Below are 17163 nucleotides of genomic sequence, written 5' to 3' on the forward strand. Positions count from 1 at the left end.
CACATATGTGTGACGAATAGCTGATAATTGTAAAAGGCTGCCTAAAATTTATAATTTTTTCACCGGTGAATTGAAGTTGTATTAAATTACGATTTGCACGCAAATAATCAACAGCTTCTCCACAGAGACGTTGGTTCTTCCTGTATCTGAAAAAAAAAAGAAAAAGGAAAAGGAGGTTCCTTTACATCTCATTACCCAGAACAACCTGATCCCCTAACAGGAAAATGAGACCGAAGAAGTTATGTACAATACTATGAGTTTAATATTTTTTATCCACTATGAATTTTGTGTTTTACTTAAGTTATATCCACCATTTGTACCATTTTTTATTTATTTATTTATACACTGTTTGATTCTTCTTATGTAGTATTTATTCTCCAATTTTATTTATCCAATAATTTTATTTATATATTTGTTTTTAGAGAAACTATTATTCACAATGAACTCAACAATAATAATCTCAAGTAGAAACGATTTTCATAAATTAATCTATTAAAATATGTATTTTTTTTTAGTTTTTTGGAATTTAAATTCTAAAAAATTGAAATATTTCATCGGATGAAAATTTTATATGCTTTCAAAATTTAATTCCTAGAAATATGAAACCAATATAATCACTTGTTGCTTATTAAAAATAATATATATAATGATTTGAAATTAAAAATTGAGGTGTGAATAGAAAAGAAACTGTTGAAAGAAATAGCCTTTCTCTAATTGGATTAGTGGGCTAAGCCCAAAGATGGAGGAGTACCTAGTGAGTATAAAATGCATGTGGCTCTGGTGGTTTGGCGCCGGTCCTTAAGAAATAACAATGGCTTCGAACAAAAGGCATTTCGCGGAGAAAGACGACGATCCTCACTCGTTATCCAAGAAGGCGAAGGAATCTGAATCTGAATCTGAATCTGAATCCGTTGCATCTCCTTCTTCTCTGCAAGTTCTTCTCAATCCTGCGGACTGTGACTTGGTGTTATGAATCAACCATCAGACAAATCAAACCATGAGGAGGCGAGCGTTAACAGAATAGGAGCAGGATTGCTGAGTTGGCTTGCAGGATTGGGCCCTTGGATGATCCTGTTGGGAATATGCTTTTTCTGTTAGGATAATTGTTGCAATTCTGTTATTGCTAGCTTTCTCTAGAACCTGCAAAAAAAGGAACGAATAATTAGCAAATGAAGCTTATAAATTGTCAACCCATGTAATGAATTTGCAAGCAGAAATCAAAGTTTCTTTTCCTTATCTTATCCCTTTCTTTGGAGGAATTCTGGGCCTCGAACTCCAGAAACACCTGCACTCATTTTCTCTTTACTATCCATCTTGTTACTTGTTTTCATTGAAAACCAAACATCTTATGACTTATCCCAAGCACTTTAATAAATTTGACGCTGAAGAGTTAAAATTGTTATAATATTGAAAGAATCGCAAGTTATTGCTCTCTTAGGGGAAAATGGGTTGGGGATTTGTCAATTTAACGTCATAATATTTTCTTGAGCTGTTAATACTTAGTTATATGCTAAATAGTCAAATATTTTATTGCTTTCTTTGTTTAACTCATTTATCTGTTACCTTAGGAAAATTAACAATTTGATGATTTATTGCTAGATTTCAATATTGATGGCAATGGACTTGTTCGATATGGCCTTCATGAGGAAGGGTTTGCTTATTACTGGTCTGGTGCCCGAGCTAAGGTGGGAATAACCAGAGGTAGATATTGTTTTGCCTGCAAAGTGGTTTCTGCACAGACGGTTAACATGGAGGACACTGCCCCTGAGCAGCAGCATATTTGTTGCCTCGGGATTTCCAGAGGGGACAATGCGGTTGGAAACCTAGGGGAGTCCAGGCAGAGCTTTGGATAAGGTGGCACGGGCAAGTTTTCAAAATGTGGAAGATTCTTAGATTTTGGTGACAAGTTTGGTGTTGGTGATACAATAGTTTGTTGTGTTGACCTCGAAAGCAAACCGCTGGCTTCTATTGGTTTCTCCAAGACTGGGAAATTGTTGGGTGCTGCGACTCAATTTGATGTAGCTCGCCTTGGAGTGGCGGATTCTTCTCCAGGGAACTTACAATGGACATCAGCCCTTTTTCCACATGTGCTGTTGAAAAATGTTGTGGTCCAGATGCAGTTCAGTGTCGAAGATGGACTTGTTCCTTAAGAAGGGTTCAAACCTTGGGCCTCCACTGTGGAGGGCAGAAACATAGTGATCGGACCTTCTTTTTCTGAACCTAGGGATTGCGAAGTGATAATGATGGTGGGATTACCAGCTTCAGGCAAGACTACATGGGCAGAAAAATGGGTGAAAGATCATCCAGAGAAGCGTTATGTGTTGCTTGGGACAAACTCAATTCTTGATCAGATGAAGGTTTGTGCTTTGCTTGGCCCAATGTTGTGATCATTGTTTTCTGTTTGTAGTTTTTGCTGAAAGTCAATGTTACGCTGGTACCTGGACTATTGTGGAGAAACAACTATGGTGAAAGATTTGATCTTTTGATGGATAGGGCTACTCGAATTTTCAATGTACTGCTATCCAGGGCAGCTAATATACCTCGCAATTATATAATTGACCAGACAAATGTCTATAAAAGTGCGCGTAAGCCTAAGCTTGAGCCATTTGCTGATTATCAGAAGGTAGCTATTTATCTGATTGTTGGAGCTTGGAAGATAAATATTCTATGGATTTGGTAATATACTTTTTTGTCCATTTCAGTTTGCTGTTGTTGTATTCCCAAAGCCGGAAGAGCTCAAGATACGGTATGATAAAAGATTTACAGAAATGGGGAAAGAAGTGCCACCTGATGCTGTGAATAAAATGATAGGTATTTTTCTTTCATTTCCTTTACTTGTTATCTGATGGTTAAAAGTTCATTATTTCTCTTAACTTACACTCTTCTTATGGCCTATTTATTCTGTTTATGGTTGTGGCAGCTAATTATGTTCTGCCTAAAAGCAACGATATGCCTTGTTCTGATGAATTTTTTTATCAGGTATTTAGCAACCTAGTCTACTTCATGTTCTGCCTAAATATTTATTTGTATTTTGAGGTTATGTTTGTAGAACTGAACCAAGGCAAGTCTCAGAAATATTTGGATCTGATGAACCAGAATCTTGCATATATATCTTGTAATAACTCATCAACATGATCCCCTGGAGGTTCTTTTGAGTCTTTTGCTGGGTCCACTTTTCAAAATAAAAGAAGTTTGACAGGTTTTTATCTACACGCAGTTATTTGTTTACCTTGCAGTATGTTTGTTATTTGATGCTACTTTTTAATGATCTTAACAACAGTGCGCTTTGGTTCTGGCAGTGGTCTTCATCTGCCAGGCTCTTATTCTCCTATCACTCTTCCCATCTATGGGACCCCTGGTCAAGTTAGTCAGGTTTGCTCATTTTAGATATTTCTAATTGAAACCTTAACCATCTCATTTATTCCGTTTTTGTGGCAATGACGCTGATACCTAGGTGGAATAACTGTTCTTTAGGTTAATGCAAATGATCATGTGACTGAACTTAATGGGAGTATGAATTCATTTTCTGGAGTATATCCAGGAAGTCAAATTCCGCATGTTGCCAGAGCGCCCACTTCTTGTGAACCCTATTCCAATAAAGAATCAAGTTGTTTTGCTAGAGATATTGCCGGTTATAATCAAACTTACGGTGCCATTCTGACTGGTGATATCCGGAATTACAACAACTCTGTTGTGGGTGGCCCATACAGACCAAACATTGTAGAGAACAATATGGTTTCTCGGGATGCTTTTCCTGATGCCTACATGAGTGGCATGAATGAACCCTCTCCAATAGCAAGTGCAAGGGCAATATCTTTTGATTTTAGCACTTGTAAGGAACCTTATCCTGGTGCCTACAGGAGTGGCATGAATGAATCCTCTCCAGTAGCAAGGGCTAGGGCAATGTCTTTCGATTATCCTAGAGAGGTTTCCAGCCATTTCTACAGAGGTATCCAGCCTGACCTGCATACTCGCTCCCCAACAACATTTGGTAGTTACTCTCTTCCATTTTTGTTGACATTTTTTAATTAATACAATCCTTATTTGTTGCTATCTTATCTCAGATTCACTTTCCCCATATGGGACACCGACTACAAGACCTACATATGGAAGTTCACCTATTAACACGCCGTATTCAGGAAGATATGCCTCTCAGCGTCCAAGATAATTCTAACTGCTATGTAGATTCTGCTTGCCCACCTGATTGTCTATATATTAATGTTGTGAAGGGGAACAAGGCTTCACTTCCACTGACTGCAAAAATTTGTATATATGTATATCTGTTCATGTATCTGATATTTATTATTTTATTCAATTATGTACGTGAATGGAAAGTAATAAAGTGAGGTTTGTTTTATAGGCAAAAATATAAACGAAAAAATAGTTTAGTAGTTTTCTGTTCATTCATACACTTAATTACCAAATGCAACCATGGAAGAAGTTTGATGATTTAGTTTTTTCTTATAAAGGAATTTGTATAAAGAAAATGTGTAGTGAGAGGATAAGAGTACATCCACCCTTGACTTGAAGTTTTGGTTAAATTCATAAAATACTTCAATTCAAGTCATGTATGGATATAATTGTCTTCTCACTTCAGGGGAGGTGAATCTACAAGTCATTGTTTTTCTGCAAAATTATATATATCTGTTAGTGTTTCGCATGGAATTGCTTGCATGTATCCTTTTTGTGAACCAATTAAAGACTATCTACAAAGCATTTAAAATTTTAATACGTTACTTATTCTTTCCAATACTAGGCTACAACGGTAATTGGAAAAGGAAAAGAAAAAAAAAAAAAAAAAGAGGAAAGAAGTTCAATGCTCTGAACAGTTCTATGGAAGCAAGTTCTGTTAAGGTGTCGGATTATTGTCGAAAAGGAACTTAATAAAGAATGGGAGTTTTTCCAGTGCCTCAACTAAACAGCCTGGAGACAAAATGATGAAAAACAATGTGGCCACTTAACTTCTTTGAACAATGTGATAGTTAATTTCAAAAAGTTTAGTTGTCCATGAAAATTATGATTAGAAGTAATGTGATGCACGAATTGTCTATCACATGTAAAGCGGGAAAGATGAAGGCCTTTTCAAGATCTAGAAGTAAGTGATCCACTGAATCTCACATATAGTGGCAGTTAGCCAGTTAGTATTCTGTATTCAGATTTAGAAGGGTGATCAACAACTAATAACACCAAGAAATGAGAGTCACCAATAAAGGTAACCTGTTAATAAGATGAACTGCATGGCTAATGGCATATAACCAGAATGATTTGGAAATGTGAGCTTGATAGCGTAGAGACCTAGTCAGATTAAGTATATGTGAATGCTTTCGTTCTACAATAGAGTTTTGTTCAGGTGTCTTAACACAAGAAGTTTGAGGTAAAATTCCATGAGTAGCATAAATTTCTGGCAAGAGAAACTCAGCACCATTATCAGTCCTAATGTAATCATGCAATCAAATTGAATCTTTACAGAGGTAACAAAGATGTAAACAAGATTTTTAGTTTTAGCCTTTGATCTCATAAAAAAAATCCACCTGTCTTAAAAATCATCAACAGTGAGAAAGTATCGATGACCATGACTAGAAGAACTGGTTACAGGCCCCCAATCATATTCGTCCATATGAACTAAGTGAAAAGGAGCAGTAGCCTTACTTGATTTGAATTCTAAGTAAAAGATAGTTTAGTCAAATGACAGAAATCACAACCTTTATTTGCAGTCAAATTGTACATATGGGAAATTGTACAATATGAATTTACTGAGATGCTTAATGACAGAAGGGTGTAAACTCTATGTCTGCACGTGGCAATCCATAAGTGGGCCACTTCAAAAGTCCAAAAGGGAACACGAGGAAACTACACTTTTAATGTTCATATTACCACCAACTTTGATACTTATTGCATGTATTATTTGTGTGTATTGAGTTGCAAGAAAGAAGGATGAATAGAACAGTGCTGATGCGTAATTATGGAAGCTGACAAGTCATGCTGGGGGGAAACTGAGCAATGTGAGAAATTTAGGTGTTGGGTTGGGTGGAAATGAACCTAAGCCAAGAGGAAGGAATAAGCTTGTGGGTTGTAACTGACCCAAATGTAGGGTACAATAGTGGGGCTTTTAATGCAGGGAATGTTGGGGAACAAATAACTATTGAAGAGACATGCTATTAGTATCGGGAGAATAATGGAGCTCTTAACTTGGTAATGATTTTGCAGCTCGGGAGTTGTAGGTGGAAACTGAGTATGCTGGCTTTCAGTAACTATTTATGATATTTGATGAACAAGAACTAATGTTTGCTTCGTTTGCCCTATCATCTTTGCATGGATGTTACTGAGCTGTTAATACAACACACATACAATGAATTTAGTGTTTTTAGAAGTTTTTGGCAAATGGGTCCCTTATTTAATGTCTTGTTGAACTTGTATACTTAATGCATGAAGTGTTAGCTTTGCCTTTTCTTATTGCAGGAAATATAAAGCATAAACACAATCATGGCATTGCTAATTAAAGGACTGGTTTGGTTGAAGCAGCGAAAGTCAACAGTCATCAATACATTTTCGGTGAATAGTTCAATACATAACCCCATACGCACAGGCATAGTGTGATAGTACAATAAGGTTCCGAAATACTAGCAAAATTTTAAATTTTCTTATTCTTCCTTTTTTTTTTTAATAAAGATCACATATACATAATTTAACTATTCTTAACGACATTACAAAAGGTACTCTGAGATATTGTTACTACTAACTAACCATGGATTTTATTTTTATTAGATCGTCCAATGAAAACACATAAATTCAACCATTAAATACGTTTTCGAAATTAAACATTCCACCCTCCATTCATAATTCATAAATAAAAGATTGAAGCCGAGGCCAAAGCTACTTCACAAGTAAGATTGCGAAAAAGTGAATGATAGAAAAGCAAGTCATCATTTTAACAAAGATTACAACCTAATTGTAACCACAAAAACTATTTTCTCTACCCCGAAATACTTCATAATCTTCAGAAAGCTCAACTCAGTTCTGGTGCAACAACAATTTTTGGTTGCTCTGCCAAATTGTGAAGAAAGTGTCCTATCAGATTGCCTCAAATAAATCTTCTATCAAGAAATGACAACAATGAATTTGAGTGTTTTCTATCAGATTGGGTGCCAAGGTCGCCAATTTCCGACTTACGGCCCCATTTTTGAAATTTCTCCGGTGCATGCATATATTCTAACAAGGTTAAACTTTAGGCCTTGTTTTCTCTGGTTGGATCCATAAACAAGTATAGAAAAAGGAAACAAAAAGTAAAAATGAACTAAATTTCTTTTAAAAGGTGTCACAAGCTACAAAATCTAAGGAGACAAACGCCATCAACATTAATAACAGGATTGGTACCGCAAATCTATTTCAATCAATACTCTTTTCTGCTGGTTTGATTTGGCGAGCAGCATGGCTTTAAAGAAAGAAATGAGTTTTTTTTTTTTTAATGGGTCTTTATAAGTTGGTGTCAGGTACTAAGGAGGAAAGGACATTTGAAGAAAATAAATGGATCCTGAAATAGACAAAGAATTATGTTTTTTTTTCTTTTTATTTAAATTTTATTAATGTGTCATTTTATTATTGGTTGTGTTTATCAATAGTAAATGTATTTGAGTATATATCTATGGAGTTTCATTTTCCATGCATGTGATAAAAAAATTTAATCTTAATCAATATGTTCAAAGGATCTAACAAAGTTTCATATATTAAAAATAGAATAGGGAATGGACTAAACCAATTCGAAATCACTAGGGAAAAATCTTTGGAATCTTTTAGTTCTTGTAGGAAACAAAATAATATGAATTGGATAGGTGTTATATTATTTTAAGAAAATATAGTCAATTTTTTTTTTATACAATCTTAAAACTATGTAATAAATTTTTTACATATTTACAGTGCATAGTCATTAACGTCTAAATTATGAAAAAAAAACAAATTATATACTAATAAAATAAAACAAATTTATATTATCATCTAATAATAAATTAAACTATGATGTATGATAAATTTATTAACCTTTATAATAATTATATTAAAAATCATACGAATGATGATTTGTTTTTAGTTGATAGTATAAAAGATTTTATATTAATATCGCATAATTATTATATTTTAAATTATGAAAAAATAAGTTATGAATGGATAATTTTATATTGAAAATTTGTTGATTTTTATAATAGTTATCTTAAAATCATATTAAAAGTTCTTTTTTTAAGGATACTAAAAATGATTTCTTATTGATTAATAATATAAAAAAATTACACTAATAGTACATACTAAAATGCACTTATGTAAAAAAAAATTATACTATTATTTAATAATAAATTATAATTTAAAATAACATAAGTTGATTGACTTATATAATATCTCAAATCATATAACAATGATTTTTAATTAAATAAACAATAGTGTAAAAGTTTATACATTAACACCAAAAAAAACATTAAGCTCACTAATTATATCCAAATTACTTTAAACTTTTTTTCTTTCTATGATCACATGTTTAACCTTTTTACCCAAAATAGACTGTCTACGCGGCATGGCATGTGGTTTGGGTAAAGTTTCACATTTATGCAAAGTAATTACCAAAAACAATGGAATACTTACCTCCATTCGGACCTCAAACCAACGTCTTGGATTGGTAATTAAAATAAAAAATGGAATAGATTCCATGAATAAAAACCTAAATTGAGTACGGGGCAAATACAGTGATTGATTAAAATGATGAGTTTGAGAAGTGTAAAAGCATAACAACTTTTTAGGTTGGATTTGTATTTTTTTCGTGTATGCATAAAAGATCGTCTTGGTTATTGCATAACACAGGACCACACACCCCCTTTCCTTCCCACCCTATTATTCCATGCCTTCTTCTCACGCAAAAAAGGCCTTATAAATCCCACACTACACCCTGTCTAAAGCCCTCCTCTACACTGTTCCCTTTCACCATTCCATTTTCTAACTTTTCTGACTCTGCTCATGGCTTTTCTTTTCTTAGCATCACCTATTCTCTTGGTATCATAGTTATTTATCTTTTGCAACGTATAATTGTAGCCAATGGAGGAGGAGAGCGAGTTTCTTTTAGAAACGAAGCTCATTATCAACTCGTTATGCACAGAAACACTTTCCCTTCTCTCTGTTCACTCTTCCCAACCTCTGTTTTCATGCATTGTCACTTTCTGTTTCTTGATTCTCCTTTATTTGCCTCATCTATTTTGGAAGATAGTTTTCTCACCCGTGCTGTTTCTCTCTGGGGTTCTCTTGCTCCTCCTTCTCCGTCTCGGTGCAATTCAGAGGTCTCAAAATGAAGAGAAGAAAAACCCGGTTGAACCTGAACCCATTGCAAACGAAGAAAACAGGGGAAACAGAGAAGAGAAACAGGGGAATCCCATTGAACCGGTGGAAACCGATTCTCAGGATCATGTTTACAGGTGGATCACGAGCCAATCTCAAACAACGATAAAATCTCAAATGGGTTTTCAATCAAGTTCGCGTTTTGACGAGTCTTTCGTGGAGTGGAACGTGAAAGCGCCGTTGGAGGTCATATACGAAGGTGAAGAAACAGAGCAGAATCAAAATGAGAAACGTGACGAGGGTATTTTGAGGCACCCGTCGTTGTCACGGTACTACCCTGAAACTGACTCCGATAGCTCGTCGGAGAGTGGGTTTCCGGCGACGGAGAACTGGGACTCGCCGGAGAACATGTGCTTCAGATGGGATGAAGAAGACAGGGAAGGGTTAATTGAGATAGCTCTTGACGGTTGCAAGAAGAGGGAAGTGGGGTTTCACTTCGATGAGGAGAATTTGATCGAGATTGATATTTCTCCGACGAGGCACAGGGAATTTTCCGGCGAGGACGACCCCTTTTCCGGTGAGATTGGTTGCAATTAGTGTGATGTTTACTAAAGATTAACATGGTGGATTATTATGTGATTTGTTTTTGGGATAAGGGAAAGGGAAAATTAGAGATTTGGAATTACTTTGGATTATGGCAGAGTAGTATGTCTCTTTTGGATGTGGTCACCATTGTACTACTCTCTTATCAAATCTTTAAGTGGAATTAATCACTAATCCCAAATATTCAAATGCCATTAAATGACTAAGATACCCCTCCCCATTCGTCCCTCTATCTCCATTAGTTACTCTACAAATTAATGCATATGGTGAGATTTTTCCTATATTATAGTCAAGGTTTTGATTATGCGTTTAAGATTTAACTTGCGGGCAAGTGATTCTAATTGCAGTCATAGTGTGATTATGAAAACTTTTAAAACCTAGTACTATAGTAATAATTGTAGTTGGGAATTGCAATAAAATCTTAATTATACTAATTGCAATCATACTTTTTTTTAAAAAAAATCTTTGGTAAAAAAATTATTCTGTTGATAACTAAAATGTGTTAAAGTATAAAATGATAGACATTTTTTCAACAAAGGTAAGTTGATTTCAAAAATAAGTATTGTTCTAACGATGCCTTGTAAATGTTATACACAAAATTGCATGCTTTAAACTAACAAAATATATAAAGATAGTTTATTTTTAAGAATAAAAAATCAATTTAAATTACAAAATGTAGTATTTAATAAAAATTGAACGGTTGTGAGGAGGATCTTAGAATTTCTCCATGACATGATATGGTCCTATATATGTCTGGTCAATGATTGGTTGTTACTTGTTATACTTTGCACCCCCAAAATGGACTTTGAAGGCACTCCTACCACGTAGCATTTGAAATAGCGTGAGTACTTGGTTCAATCAAAGTTCAAACACTATACCCCACTTGAAGCGGTTTGCACTTTGCATGTCCCATGTAGCGGTAGAAAAGTTAAATGGATTGAAGGGAGAGTGACAAGTGACACGACGTACTAAGAGTAACATTATTGTTTGATACATACCAATACATAAGAATATAAATGTGAATAGAAACTTTGACAATAGTTTGAATCAATTTTTATATCTTAAAATTTCTCTTAGCAGTTGAGACAAATGAAAGGGACTTTCACTCTACGAGTCTAGGAATAAACAAGTAAAAGATTAATTTAGGCATTTAGGCTTCAGGTTTTGCTGTCTAGAGAAGATTCTTATTACCTCATATTCACTTTGTTTATACATATACCCATATGTCCATGTTTTTGAGGATTTTATCGGTATCGCGCATGGTGCCTATCAAAAGTTGAGAGACGTCAAATTCCAAGGGAATTTACAACCTTCTGTTTGTGATTGTCTGTGCAACCAGGATTTCTGTTCAAAAGCTTAATTTTTTTTCAGAATGAATAAATGTCGTTTTGTGGCAAATACCAGTAACTAATTATTCTCACAGGTAATATATTTTAGCTTGTGATTTTATTCCTTCTATTTTTTAAAATTTATGATTTTGATTTTTTAATCTTATAAATTGATAATTTTGGTCCATTATTAACAAATAGTCATGATTAATTAAGTTATCAAGTTAATTATAAATTAATTAAAATCATTAATTATTAAAAAAAATTAATCTTAATTTTTCACACATTATGCTCCTCCTCTTTTCCTTAAAAGTTTTTTTTAATAATTAATAATTTTTATTTAATTTATAATTAATTTAATATTTTTAGTAATTACAATTATTAGTTAATAATTTATTAAGGGACCAAAATCACAAATTTATAAAATTAAGAAAATGAAATGTTATATATAATTAAAAATCAAAAGAACCCAAATTATAAATTTGAAAAATTTGGGGATAAAAATTACAATTCAGCCTATATCTTAATATAAAATTTATTATTAAAAATAATTTAAAGACTCCTTGTAATCCTATATTTAATGATATTAATTAAACGATATTTGAAATCCGACTCTCATTATTATTTTCCTATTTAGCCCGCAACTTGTGCAGGCTAGGTGTCTTTTAATATGAAATCCAATTAGATGTGAATTTTTTCAATATCATTCACATAACTTCTTGGTTTAATTTTAGTAAAATGAAAAACTTACGGGTTAAACAGTATTTGAGAGCTAAGACTGTTTGGGATTGTTTTTAATCATAAATTTCAAAAATTAAAAATAGAAACAATTCTTTAGTTTGTATATTATAGTTTTCTTTGATTTTCAGTTTAAAAATAAAGTTATTTTGAAAGTTTTTTATCCTATTAAAATTAGTTTAACAAGATTTGTATAATGATGGTGACAATAACAATAATAACAATAATAATGTTGATGATGATAAAAATGTTAGTTGTTGAGTGCTGGTTGTGTAGATGCCAACTCTGGTGTGGTGGTAGTGAGGAGTGGTTGGGACGATGATGTCGGAGGTAAAGATGATAATCGTGACAATGATAGCAGTGCAAATAGTGATGACAGAGATGATGGTAGTAGTAACAATGCCAAAAGTAGTGATGTTGACAAAAATGATCATTCTCAAATGTTATGAGAATGTAATTTTTTAATACTAGTACTTATGAAATATCTCATGAGTATGACAAGACGTTAAAAAGTTACATGTTTATTTGTAAAAATAGTTATTGATCTTGATAGTATTACCGAATGATTGTTGATGTTTCAAAAATGATTATTTAGAAGATTCTGACCAGTAGAAGATTCTAACCAGCAAAAATATTGAATAAAGTATAACCGTGTGAAGTATAATGTATGAGTTGCAGAAAAATCAACAATTAAAAGCATTACAATTAATATATTGTAATTTAGTCCTATCATATAAATATTTCTTGATGATCAAGAGGGCAGGAAATAAAATCATATATGGGTGAATTTGTTTAAACTTAAAAAAAATATTTTTTTAAACGCTTATTTTAATTTTTTTGAAGGTTGTTTACAGTACATGTTACCACACAAATCCAGTCTATTATTCTTCCTTTGTTTTCCATCAATGATTGATTGCCTAGTGTGGAAATTTTCAGAAAATGGGCTATACTCTGCGGTTCTGGATATCAAGAAAGCGAACTCACTGTTGCTGCCAACTAAGTGTGATGAGATGCATGGGGATAGTCAACATGAAGGAATCCCTAGCTATTAGATGGAAACCACCATCAAGGTTAACCTTGATGCCTCGGCGAAGAAGAATATTGGCAAGGGTCAGGGTGTCATCTATCGTGATTCAGAGGGCCACAAGTGCTAGTAGCAGCAAAATCAAAGAAGGTAGTGGGTGTTAGAACTTAGAAATTAAGGCAATTCAATAAACAAGTCAGACCTTAAAATGAGTGAATGTCTTTAAAGATTGCGATGAAGAAAATGCAGGTAACATTTCCTTGGTTAAGATATTAATTAATATCTTTACACTTTGCTTGGGGACCGTCAGGATGTACATATATATGTTAGTATAAAGCAACTAGCGTACGTGTTGATCACTCGGACAATGTTGGCCATGCATGGCTTCCTCTTTCAGAGTTCCTTGTTAAAGCACACTGCCCATCCCTCTTTAAGCTAGCTAGTTTGGTTTGTCAAGATTTATTCTAATGTTTGCTGGTCTCCCTTTGTGCTTAGGCTTTTTTGTCCCGTCTTTTTTATTTTTTTTTTAAGAAAAATGTTAAATAGACACTTCATTTTTGGAGTATATGGGTAAAAAGAAAAATAGGAAAAAAAATGATAAATATGATAAGTAATGGATAAGAAATAAAAAGAAATTAAAGTGTAAATGAGATTGAAGATAAGCTCAATGAATAAGGCTTTTTTTTTTGTCAGCAGCTCAATGAATGCTGATCGATAATAATACTTTTTTAATTAATTCTCACTCAAAATTATATTGAAGGAAGTAGAAGCAAGATTTCCATGTTCAAATTCAATAAAATTGGTATGATTGATTTCATTCTTATTTGCATCCAACGTTTTTTTTTTAATTAGAATGATTTAGCACTAAATTATTTGCATACATGAATAGATTTTAAAAAAAATATCTCCAGTTTAAAATTCTGATATAATTTTCAACGGGTTAAAACATTCTAGATAGTAGAGAGAAATGGTTAAACCAGATAAACCCAGTACCTACCATGTTGAGCCAGTTTCTGATGATGCATGCTCATCAAATCAAGTCTCCTCATCAATAATTAAGATGTTTTCACTGTTCTCAAGCACGACAGTACTGCGTTCATCGGAAATGGGATGCTTATTTCAGGGGCTCCACTCAATTAGATTGATCCTGTTAAACAATCTATCAACTTTCGAAATTGCCACAAAAGACATAGACAATCACTTGACATGCCTTCCGATTCAGCTCACAAGCCAGATTCCTACGTTGAAGTTTGTTTTTGTTCACCAGCCAATATTTTAAGATCAAACATAATCCAATTCTCATGAAAACGAAATTGGAGTGTCTAACAAGGGTGTAGTACCTGTTTGTTTTGTTTTGGCATTAGAAAAGTGATTTTGTATCTTTGAATACATTTTAATATAAATTTATAATTAAATTATTTTAAACATACAATTTAGTTATATAAATGATTTAAAATTGATTCTACATAACTTAATTTTAAAATATCAGTTACAATATATCAAAGTTTTTTGGAGCAATTATGAGCATCTTTGTGTAGACATTGGATCATGTTGACACATTCATAAGCAACGTTTTATGAAAATAACTGGCATCTTGCTTTTACATGATTTGAAGGCCGAAAACGAAGAAACAAACACGTTATATACGTGTTAACCATTTCTACACCTCAATTATGGACATGGCAGGCAAAGACTCCTGGAGTCTGAGACATATCTATACTGGACAGGATGATATTTTCAGGATAATGGAAAATGTTTGTAGAATTGCACGGACATAAAATCTAATTTTTTTAATCAGCGGATATAAAACCTAGTATTTTGTAAATCAAACTAAAATTGTACATTTAAAAATCAGAATCATCTAATCTCATAAAACGTCTCCCTCCTAAACAGTTTGATCGTCATTTTTAATTTTTTTTTTAGCATTCGTCATTCCTTTAATTAGCAATTATTTTCTTATTCTTTAATAGAAGTTTCTTGAAATTTTTGTCATCTAACAATTAATTCCTGTTTTCTTTGTTCATCGATCTTCTTCTTAATCTCTTTTGAACTTTATCCGAGAACTAATTTTTTTATGAGTATTCCGATAACTAATAATATAGTCTTTGTGGAGATAATCTTTTATTATCAAGCATAAAATAATAAAAATGCTTGAGATTTGTCCAGTGAGTTCAGCGGCAACTGAGTTGTGCGTTTTTTTTTCCTACTTCAAAAAGAGGTTGATATCATTTCATTAAGAAGAGAATTATTGAATTAATATAGACAGGTGAATTATAAAAAAAAATACTTGCAAACTAACATAGAATCTAGACGCCTAGTAAAAGAGTGAGCATTGGCTCGTCTGCGGATGAAACTCATATTCATCCGTTAGAGAGCACGTTAATACCATATAAAATAAAATATTTGGTTTCACATGTTTAATTTCTTCAACATTTTGTTTTTGCAAACTGTGATTGATTAAGACCAAATTTTAAATTGGTTCTCATGCACAATTTCATTATGATAATACATAAATTAATTTATTTTTCCAAAACAATGTAAGGACGATAAAGCTTATTCATAATCAATCGAAATTTCCCATTTGACGCGAAATATTTCTTTCATGTTACGAGGATCCAGGAGATATATTCCGTCGTGTTTCACATACCATGCACTGACGATATACCCCTTTGTGTGCGAAGCAGACCAAATTCAGCTGAGTTATATTGGCTGTTATATCAATTTCATATTTAGGATCATATAACACTGTATATCTATAATAAAGGCTACATCTGCAGAGCGTAATGGACTAATCTTCTTCGCCATTAAGTATGGTCATCGGCTTATGTTCGTCTCCATCGTCACAGAAAGTAGACAAGACTCTACCCAAAGTGTTACACAAAATTACCTTATTTTATTTTCGGTTTTAATATTCTTTCCCATTATTGCTAGCCAAATCAAGCAACAAGCACTCGCCAACACCACAAATAACAAGCCCATATAACTATTATTAGGAGCATTCATGGTTAAAGTTGATGGTTCTATATGCAATATGCAACCTTTTCTCTTTAATTTGTTTAACAAATGTAATCTTTGGCATGGAGAAATTTTATTCGTACTATTAAAGCATTTTCCTGAATATAGACGGCGATGATTCAATTAAATTTATACAGTCAACTATTTTTTTTTTTAATATTTTAACGAGTTAGAGTAAAAAATAAACGTGTTATGCATTCAACTTCTTGTCTTCCTCTTGGGTGTGACTTGGTCCTTCTCCGACTTTTCCCCTAGCCACTTCACTGACTCCCTCCCCTTTTTCCAACAACAAACACTCCATACTTCCTTTCGATTGCTCCACCAATTCCCCCATATGTTATTCTGTTAATTGAGTTTCTCATACGTACCTTTTGAGCATTTTTTTTTTCCCAAATCAAAGGACATAGGGCAAGAGAATCAAAAGTGAAGAAGTAGTATAGGTTTGTTGACTTCAAACATGAGAAGCCACGGAAATGCCCTTTCAAGGCAACAAATTGTGAGTTTAATATATGGAAAAGAAAGGGGTGGGTCAGCCAAGACCCTTAACCACGTTTTAACGTCAAGATTAAAAATTTTATTTTCTTAATTGACATGGCGTACGTTAGATGATTGGTGGGAAAAGGGACATACTTTGAGACAGTTGATTTCAATCCTAAAGATTCCCTCTCAAACAAAAAAATAAAATGATTCCCTCTTATGGGTGGTTTGATGATTTTATTAGATGATTTTATCAAACATTTATGATTCAATAAGATAATTTTTTAACTTTAAATTATCTTTCTTTTTCAATTTTCAACTAATTTTTTAATTAATTTTCTCAAACATAACTTTAAAAAAGGAAACCGTCAATCATGCATAATTCAAAACTTAGAGTACAAAGGGAGAAAACAGGGAAAATACAAAGAGAAAAAACAACAACGGTTAGTGATTATTAAATTTTTATATTCATTTATGTAATTTCATATTTTTCAATTAGTTCAGTGGATCATTTTATTAAATACATGTGATTCAATAAGATGATTTTTCAACTTCTTCTAACTACTTTTTAGCTAATTTTAAGAAACATAATATTAAAAGAAAACGCTCAATCATGCATAATTTGAAACTTTGAGCACAAAGAGAGAAAAAGGGAAAATAAAAAAGAAA

At 32.9% G+C, this 17163-nt stretch overlaps 2 protein-coding genes across 7 annotated transcripts; both read left to right on the forward strand.

Moving 5' to 3' along the window:
• Positions 1-797: 797 nt before the first annotated feature.
• LOC114373588 (heterogeneous nuclear ribonucleoprotein U-like protein 1) lies at positions 798-4389 on the forward strand. Of its 6 annotated transcripts, XM_028331081.1 has the most exons (8): positions 798-2357; positions 2435-2623; positions 2703-2811; positions 2921-2979; positions 3050-3199; positions 3300-3372; positions 3475-3991; positions 4065-4389. In XM_028331081.1, the coding sequence occupies exons 1-5, from the start codon at positions 2241-2243 to the stop codon at positions 3053-3055; spliced, it is 480 nt and encodes a 159-aa protein (XP_028186882.1). In that variant the 5' UTR covers positions 798-2240; the 3' UTR covers positions 3056-3199; positions 3300-3372; positions 3475-3991; positions 4065-4389. The 6 variants fall into 6 exon arrangements, 1 of the variants encoding a protein (XP_028186882.1); XR_003658428.1 differs by having other exon boundaries at positions 798-2623; positions 3073-3199; XR_003658427.1 differs by having other exon boundaries at positions 798-2623; positions 3097-3199.
• Positions 4390-8835: 4446 nt separating this feature from the next.
• LOC114373640 lies at positions 8836-10106 on the forward strand. The gene has a single exon (XM_028331146.1). The coding sequence runs from the start codon at positions 9073-9075 to the stop codon at positions 9904-9906; it is 834 nt and encodes a 277-aa protein (XP_028186947.1). The 5' UTR covers positions 8836-9072; the 3' UTR covers positions 9907-10106.
• Positions 10107-17163: the final 7057 nt, after the last annotated feature.

Source organism: Glycine soja, chromosome 11 (assembly GCF_004193775.1).
Source record: "Glycine soja cultivar W05 chromosome 11, ASM419377v2, whole genome shotgun sequence".
NCBI lineage: Eukaryota > Viridiplantae > Streptophyta > Magnoliopsida > Fabales > Fabaceae > Glycine > Glycine soja.